Source organism: Acanthisitta chloris, unplaced genomic scaffold (assembly GCF_000695815.1).
Source record: "Acanthisitta chloris isolate BGI_N310 unplaced genomic scaffold, ASM69581v1 scaffold27253, whole genome shotgun sequence".
NCBI lineage: Eukaryota > Metazoa > Chordata > Aves > Passeriformes > Acanthisittidae > Acanthisitta > Acanthisitta chloris.
The window spans coordinates 16,816-25,694 of NW_008663685.1; the positions used below are offsets into that span (position 1 = coordinate 16,816).

The window sequence follows — 8,879 nt, forward strand, 5'->3', positions numbered from 1 at the left end:
ATGTTGCTACTTTATTTTACAAATTGAGGAAACAAATAGAGAAGGAACAGTCCACACTGAATCACGGCCAATGCTGTGCAGTCCCAGTAGGGCAGCCACCTGCACTTTGTCTGCTGGCCCATTATAGACAGAGCAAATCGCTAGTCTGCAATTATCTGTCAAATGCCATTTCTAGCCAAGAGGCTGTTAAATTTACAGCAAAAGTTTGGGGGTTTTTCTTTCTGTTCTTTCTTCTTTTTTTTTTTTTCCCCTTCTTGCTGGTGAATCATTAAATTGGCTATTTTAACCTTGCTTCAGGGGACAGATGGCTAACCCTAAGGAAAAAAAGCAAGTTGCTATTTATGGTTTTCATCTTAAATAATCTTTGGGAATAAGCACTCCCCATCTCCATCTTAATAAAGGAGGTGTTTTGAAAAGGATGTGACTTTCTAAATCATTTTCTCAAGGGTACTTGTGCAGTTTTCAGCAGCTGCCCCCACATACACACTGTTGTGCATCTTATTCATCTTGCTGCATAGGTGTACTGCTGTAGAAACACAAAGGTTGAGAAGTACCCTCCAGTTCCCTGTCATAAGCACTGTTAAAAGAAAAAAATAAATCAAAGAATGGCAGTAGCTTCATGGTTATGTTTCTGTTCACAGCCATTGTCTACATATACTGCACTCATGATCCTCCTTTTATTCCTTATTTTGCTGCTGTAAAAAAAGTTGTTGCTTTTTTGATTTAGAGCTGCACAGAGGAAGATATGATGGTGCTTGTTCAGATTCAAGTTGTTTGTGGACTGTACTGTTTGTTTTTTCTAATGCAGGAAAATGAGTTGCAGTAGTAAAGTTCACCAAATATTAGAAGTCTGTTTGAAGATAAAGTTGCTGACATGTGATGATACAATCATTTTATAACCAAAGTGATATCACACACTATTCTTTTGATTCCAGAGCCTATGACAATTTTAAAACTGGAACATTTGTTCTCTATAAGAGTACATCTCGAGATTTTGAAGTTCACGTTCGCCAGTGGGACTGTGGAAGTCTTCACTACCCAGCATCCTGTAACTGTGGCTTTGTTGCCAAGGAAGGAAGTGATATAATTGCATTTGACATGTGCAGTGGTCAGCTACATGAGTCACAGCCACACTTGTCTGTAATAAACAGAGACACAACAGGAAGCAATGTCAGGATCACTGAATCCTACCTAGGAAGAAAAGTAACAGTAAGTGGTAAACAATTGTTCATGGAATAGGTAAAATAAAAAATCATGTTTCTCATGATGTCTTAAATCTCTTTTTAGGTTTTGTTTTCTTCTGGAGCTTTTGTTCGTGCTGATGTGAGTGAATGGGGAATGAGCATAACACTTCGGGCACCCAGTTCAGATTACAGGCATACAGTGGGACTCTGTGGCACCTTTGATGGAAGTGCTGAGAATGACTATCACACTGCAAGTGGGGTGGAAATCCCAAACCACACTAACGTTCCTCTTTCTTTTATTAAGGAATGGAGGTAACTGTTTAAACACTTCTTTTTAAATCAAGCGTCATAGTTTTTGGTTCTGCTTTTCCTTCACACTCTTGAAATCTTATCAAAATAATGAAAAAAATCTTTATTTTTAAGTTAATGTTAGATTGCCATAATTACAGTCCACAATTAATTTAAAAGAAAATTAAAACCTAACTGCCAAAGAAGTATTTAAGTACTGTGATGTAAGATTAGTTTGATTAGGTTTTGAGCAAAGTATCAAGGTATACAGAAAATACTCACGCTTCTCAGTTCTTTTATTTTAACTTATTCTCATGGTTCTGTTTTAACTGGTCTTTAAATATTGCTGTGTGCCGCAGATTCAGTGACCTCTGCTGTAGAAGTATGAAACAAAAAAGCCCAAAACAAATGTTAATATTTTAGTGACACCATGAAAACAGATGATACAGTTTCATTTTTTCATTCTTCCCTAGAATTTCAGAGAGCTGGTTTGACAAGACACCTGCTTCTTTAACAACATCCAGAAAAATAGTCTTCTGTGACTGTGCACTTGAGGATGCTGGATTATATCCATCAGTGAACAAACTGGAGACAGTTTCTCAGTCAGAACCTACTTTGTCTTGTAAAGAAAGTGAAAATGGTAGATTTCTTTCTTTGATACCAGGTCTGGATGTCACTGCTGAGTATCTCGGTCCTGTTGGTCTTGTCAGAGGCTTAAAGAAACGTTCATCTGCACATGAAGTGGATTCATCTACACTCCTGGAGAGGGAGGATAATCAAACCAAACTTCACAAAACATCACTAGTAGACTCACGTGACTCTGCAACCTCAGTGGGAAATACTGGTACAGAAAGAACAGGAATTTCAAGCTCAGACATTAGAAGAAATTCTCACCATTACAATAGTCATCTTCACAAAAGTCAGTCTGTTACAAGTAGAGGGAAGCGCCAAAATTATTATGAATACCATCCGGTATTCCTGTTCCAAAGTCTTAGCCAAACAGACTTAGAGGGATACAGTTATTTTTTCCCAGAGGACCATGCGACTGACACAGACCAAAGGTTCCTTCCTTCTTGGCCCACACCTTCAGGCCTCACTGAGTCTAGTGCTATGCTCCTGTGCCAGCAGGCAATAGCTAATTCCAGTATAGGAAGATCTTGTGGTGCCCTTCTTGGCCATCGAACAGAGGATGCAATAGTTATGTGTGTTAAAGATTTGCTGCTGAAAGATGACCTCCATTGGGCACAAGCTTCCTTAGCTCTTCTGGAGAATGAATGTGAGAAAAGAATTTTAGAAGAAATAAATTACAACCCACAGGAACTCGAAGGATCAGTTGAGAGCCTACTTACTGCATTAAAGTGTCCCAGTCTCTGCAGTGGTAATGGGGAGTGTACAGAATGGGGCTGTGCATGTTTTCAAGGCTACAGCTCATATGACTGCAGCATACTGTCTGGTAAGCGGTGGAAAAAATGAGATTTGCTTAACTAATGTTCTCAGTGTTTGTACAATGTACATTTATTTTGCTGCCTTTCTCTCCTGCTTTTGTACATGGACAAGACTTCCCAATGGTGACCCTGTTCATTACCCAACAATTTAGTTCCAGTTTACTACAGCTATAATTATTTTCCATTCAACCTTCTTGTTTCTGAAGGACCAAACATGGGCTTAGTTTCTGGTACATCGGATTTAAAAAGTTTACCACTAGGTCAATTCGCAATCCAGAGTATTGCCCCAAGCAATGTCTCCTTCAGGGACAATCTGCCACATCCATCCCTTCCCTAATTTTTTATTGTCCATGTGATCCTGTTCCTTAATTGTAAGTGGGATGTTTTTCTCTTTGGTGATGTAAGAATTCATAGTAAAGAAAATAGAGGTATAGCAAATAGAGCTAGGCAGGGTTTTTTCATTTTCAATAAATAAATTCACTAAAAATTCAGTTAAGCACTGGAAAAATATGAACAGTACTACAGAAGTCAAAACTCTTTCAAATTAAAACCTGCTAATATTTTGGTTCGAAATGGTGTTTTTGTTTTAGTGACCTAAAGGCAAATAGAGAAAGAGGTAAGAGAATAATAAAGAGAAATATTTTATTCCTCATGAATTTGAATAAGCTGGTTTTACTTCATAAAAGCTATTTTTTAGTGTTCTAATCTATCAGTTTATTTCCTGAAATAACTTCCACCTGAGATATTTTTGTTTAGTCTTTCATAAAAAAAAATCCCATTTGCATGGAGACCTCATGGCAACTTTTCAATATCTGAAGGGCCTGCAAGGGAGCTGGAGAGGGACTCTTTGATAGGAACTGCAATGATAGGACAAGGGGTAATGGATTCAAACTAAAGGAGGGGAAGTTTAGGTTAGATATTAGAAAAATATTTTTACTCTGAGGGTGGTGAGACATTAGAACAGGTTGCCCAGGGATGTGGTGGCTGCCCCAAACCTGGGGGTGTTCAAGACCAGGCTGGATGAAGCCTTGAGCAACCTGATCTAGTGAGGAGGTGTCCCTGCCCATGACAGGGGGTCTAGGACTAGATGATCTGTAAGGTCCATTCTGACCCTTACATTCTATGATTATTGCATGACTGACACCTTTCCAGTTCCTGTTACTAAGGCCTGAGTTTCATTTCAGTTTTATTCTGCAAGCGTGATGTAGAGAAAACACAGCTGAGAAAGCAAAACGTATTCACAAGTGCTTGCTATGAGTTGAATTTTCTCTGATTCATAATATTCAGGTTCCTAGAGAAGACAGAAACCTAGCTTTAAATTTAAGATCCATTTTACAATAAAAAGATCTTTCTGTTTAAACCTTTCTTCAGCTGAGTCCATATTTTGTTGTTTATATAGTTTTTACAGTTGGATAGAAAAATAAACATATTGCTCAATGTAAACACATATGAATGAGTTACTATACTGGCATTTATTGTCTAATCTCTACTTCCAAGACCAGGCTCCAGAAATTACAGAGCTGGAGAATGCTGGGCTGTGTGATATTCGACAGTATGACTGCACATCAGTGAGAGCTTTTGGACATGGCTTCAGGGAGTCATTGAACCTGAAATGTGAAGTCATCAAATTGCAGGTAGGTCTCCCTGAATACCAATAATTGCTTTTTAAACTTATTGTCGAACAAGGGGAAAACGTCTAACATGTTATTCATTGACATGAGTACAACCCAATGATTTAGTCGAAGCTAAAAGCAAAGGCACTCAGCACTTTGCAGCAGACACTCAAGTCTTTGTAAGATTGCCATTTCCTCCATGATAAGAGAAATACAAAACATAATGGGAATGTTCAGCAGCCGAGAGGGAGATAACAGCATACGGCAGTTATCCATCAGAAAAGGGCAAGGGCAGCCCTATTAGTAACAACCAGTACATTGTTGTTCGTTTTTTAAGTGCTTATGGAGAGGAATTGAAGTACCACTTCTTTGGAAAAGAACTGCAAGGTTAAAGACATTACTAGATTTCTGTCTCAAATCTAATGCTTGAAATAGCCCTGTTATAAGCATAATAAATCTGTTAGGAAAAGAGAAGGCACTTTTGACACATTGTTCATTTCCCCGGGGTAGAATACCATGGCTATTTAATGACATATGTCAGCTCTATACCCTAGATTTGAACAGGAGATTAAAAAATGTTGCACTGTAAACTAAGGGGAATCTGTATAGAGAGACTGTTGTTACTCAGAGCTAGAATTTGCTCAAGGATAATATACAAGCAGTTTACAAGTGTTGGCCTGAAATAAAGAATCAGCAATTACAAGTTCTTACGTCATGTTGCACACGAGAACAAAACAAGCTTCAAAGTAAAACTGGGTTTCATTGATGTGATCATGGAGGAGGTGAGAGTTGGTGAAAGAGGAACCATTCAATGGGAAATTTTGTTCTCAAGAGAAGTTTTCCTTGGCTAGTTCCAGCAGATGCTAGCTATAGACTTTTCTTAGTCTCAACATATATCCACTCAAGTTGACCTGAAATGATAGTCAAGTGTGCGTTTGCACTCCATTAGGTTATAAGACTTTTAGACCAAGCTCACAGTATGATGATTATTGGGAATTCACTTACCACAGTTTGAAAAGTCTGGTTTAACTCATGGCAAGATATTCTGAGATCTCTCTTTGTCATGGTGTATTTGCCTCCCAACTACAAAAACTTTCTATTTAATCAGTTTTAGTGATGATGATCTCACTGAAAAGAGCCAGTTTACTGCAGTTTGCTGCAATTGAGGAGGAAGCTGCAAATTTTTTCCTTGAGAATACAAAAGAAAGGATGATTGGAGTTTTGTTAATTTTTCAGGCTGGAGTGATAGTGAATATATGGAAATGTCAATGGACTTGCAACAGTGTAGAACTCCACATATTTTGAGATTGAACTTTAATGGTCAAAAATTCATAGAAGAAGCATTTTGACAAAGTTTAAAATGTTTTAGTTTCAATATTTTCACTTTTGAAATGTTAAATCAAACCTGCTGTCCATGTGCTGCCTTACCCAGAAGAGGGTAGGATCTTGATAGAGGATTGGGTGGGACATGACAAGGAACCTATGATTACAGAGATACAGAATTTACTAAGATTTTTGTAAAGGATGAGAGTATGTTTAACCTCTTCAAAACAAAAAAACAGTTTTATTTCCTTATGTTTTACATCAAACTCCAGAAGTTTTTCAATGAACCTAATGAGCTGGAATGCTAGTAGATCTGAAGGCTTTTTAATTGGTTTTTGAAAGGTTAATCTGTTTCTGAAAAAATTATCTGAACTTGCCTCCAGCTAATAACAAAAAGTTTCTGGAGAAATAGACTATCACATTTCAAAGGTTACAGTACTAAATGTACTCAAAATGACATGTTTAGAAATATTTAGCTTTTATGCTTTCACTTACCCTTGCTGTGAATTCTTTAAGTGAGTATAGGGTAAAAGAAAAACAAAACATTTGGTTGGAACAAAAATAGCTCACATGTCTTTTTAACGGAAGTGTTTATTTTTCAGTCTGATGTAAAAAAAAAGGGGGAAAAAAAAAAAAAAAAAGCAAAGCCTATACAGCAGATGACTCCCATGTGTGGATTGGGATTGAATAAATGTCTCGATTGGCTCCAGAAACTAAAAAAATGTGTCAGCTTATTAAAACCTAGTCAAGCTCAAAATTATTTTTACTTACTGTTCACTTGATTCTTAAGTCTGTCTGGATTCTTACTTCCATCTAACCTTATTTACTTTCTGTATGCTTATCCGTACTTCCACATCAATACTTCAGGCAAATAGTATTATCATCCTTATTCTGTTACCTTGAGCTTTCAAGATGGATCCTGGAATGACTTATCTTCACTGCAGTTTAGAACAAAGTCTACAGGGTCAATGGTGTTTTGTTCTATTGAACAATCTATCGGCTTGTACAAGGGCTAAATGGCTAACTGCCAGTATTCTCCCAGCACCCAGAATGATACCTGAGCCCTGGCAAAAACCTCATCTGTTCCTTGAAACCTGTCCTCACATCGGAACAGAGATGGAACGGGACAGAGGCACTCACACGTCAGATCAGTGCTGTTAGAGAATCACCCACTGCTTAGCCCTCCTATTACTCTCCATCTGGAAGAACTGTTTGTCCTTGGCAATGCAGTGCCAAAGGGTCATGTGTCAGGAAAGACTTCTCTGCCTTTTCTTCCACAGTAGCAGGCTTAGTAAAAATCTATGTGTGCAAATAATGTCATTTAATAATTTCCACTGCATTCTAGTCCAGGTACATTAGACTTGTTCAAACTCTATGCAATACATGTTTTTTTGTCTCTGATAAAAAATATTTTTATGATGCAGTTCACTGAAAAACAGATTTTCTGTCTTCACATCTAGTATAGTGATAGACAATGGATTCCTGGAGAAGCTCTAACTATGCCAGCTGCCTTCCAAAATGCCAGGACTGTTGACTGCCAGTTACCAAATGATGGCCAGCAGTCTGATGTCATGGATGTGGTTGATGATAAACCCATTGCCAGGTGGCAAATAAAGGTACTCACAGAAATTTCAGATATTCACTTGCAAATATTTCAAGTAAGATGGAAATACATCACATATATATTATCCTTTTTTTTATAGTACTAAAGGTGGAACTCAGCCTGTTTAACTTGTGTTCTCAGTTTCATCACCTAAGCTTAAGTATCAAGTGTCATTTGATAGTGTTCTCGTGCAAAGGGACTGGTAAATATGACCTAGGGCCTACAGAGACCATGTTCTTCAAGACTAGAAGTTAAAGGCCAGGTAGTTACCTAGAGCATTTCTAATGTCATTGGATACATTTATGGTAGAATTGAGTTGAGCTCAGCCCACGTGTATGAATCCCTGTGTGAGGCAAATGTCTGAGCTCTCATACAGATTGAGTCAATAAGGTCAATAGAGCCTGCACATTATTCAATTCACTGTAAAGTAGACACCTACATGAGGTTGATCAAATATCTGCCTAGACATATTGGCAGGTTTGATTAGGTTTCTGATGACTGTTGTGGGAGTTTAAACACCTGTATGTAGGTGTCTATTAATGAGTTGAAGCTCAGGGTAGCAGCCCACACTGGTGATACATTGATACCTGTATTGGTTAATCCACTTCTGTTGTACACCTTGCAGATTTCCAATGACGGATTAATTTATAGCAACTCTAAAACAATGATATTATATGACGGAGCCTGTCAGACATGTGAACCACAAGAATCTGGGTTATGCACATTAAAGGTAAGTGTTTCACTACTCTCTATGTTTATTATGAAAATACACTTTTTTTTCAGGCAGAAAAAAAATGGCTGTTTAACTGATCACAGAATTAATCAGGCTGGAAAAGACCTCAGAGCTTATCAGTCCCAACCTATGACCTAACACTACCATGTCAACTAGACCATGACACTAAGTGCCATGTCCAGTCTCTCCTAGAACACCTCCAGGGATGATGAATCCACCACCTCCCTGGACAGTATATTCCAATGTCTAATCACCCTTTCTGTGAAGAAATTCTTCCTAATGTCTAATCTAAACCTCCCTCGTGCACCTTGAGACAATGAAATCTAGAAAAATCAGCAGAACATACCCTTGTATCTGTTTGCAATGGGGATTTTCTATGCACAGAAATTATATGTGCAGAAAGAGAAACTGGGATGAGGCAATTTTAAATTTAAAGAATCAGACCAAAAGTAGTTCGTATAATTACCAAATAAAACTAAACTTGGTGTGAGTTGTTTAGATTTAAAAACAAGGTTAGTTGTGTAATGGAAGTACAGAATGATTAGATTTTTTCCTGGAAAAGCTGTCAGCCCACGGCTTGGACAGGGGCACTCTCTGCTGGGTTAAGAACTGGCTGGATGGCCTAGAGAGTGGTGGTGAACGGTGGTGCGTCCAGTTGTTGGTTGGTCACTAGTGGTGCTCCCCAGGGGT

At 38.1% G+C, this 8,879-nt stretch overlaps 1 protein-coding gene across 1 annotated transcript in view; it reads left to right on the top strand.

The window, feature by feature from the left end:
• The window catches only part of VWDE (von Willebrand factor D and EGF domains), a gene marked incomplete at both ends in the record, with an annotated part of 19,642 nt that extends 11,456 nt beyond the window's left edge, over positions 1-8,186 (top strand). Inside the window, 6 exon segments of the mRNA XM_009071074.1 lie at positions 936-1,209; positions 1,288-1,502; positions 1,946-2,925; positions 4,415-4,551; positions 7,314-7,469; positions 8,082-8,186. Coding sequence (XP_009069322.1) covers positions 936-1,209; positions 1,288-1,502; positions 1,946-2,925; positions 4,415-4,551; positions 7,314-7,469; positions 8,082-8,186 — 1,867 coding nt within the window.
• Between the last annotated feature and the right edge of the window lie 693 nt (positions 8,187-8,879).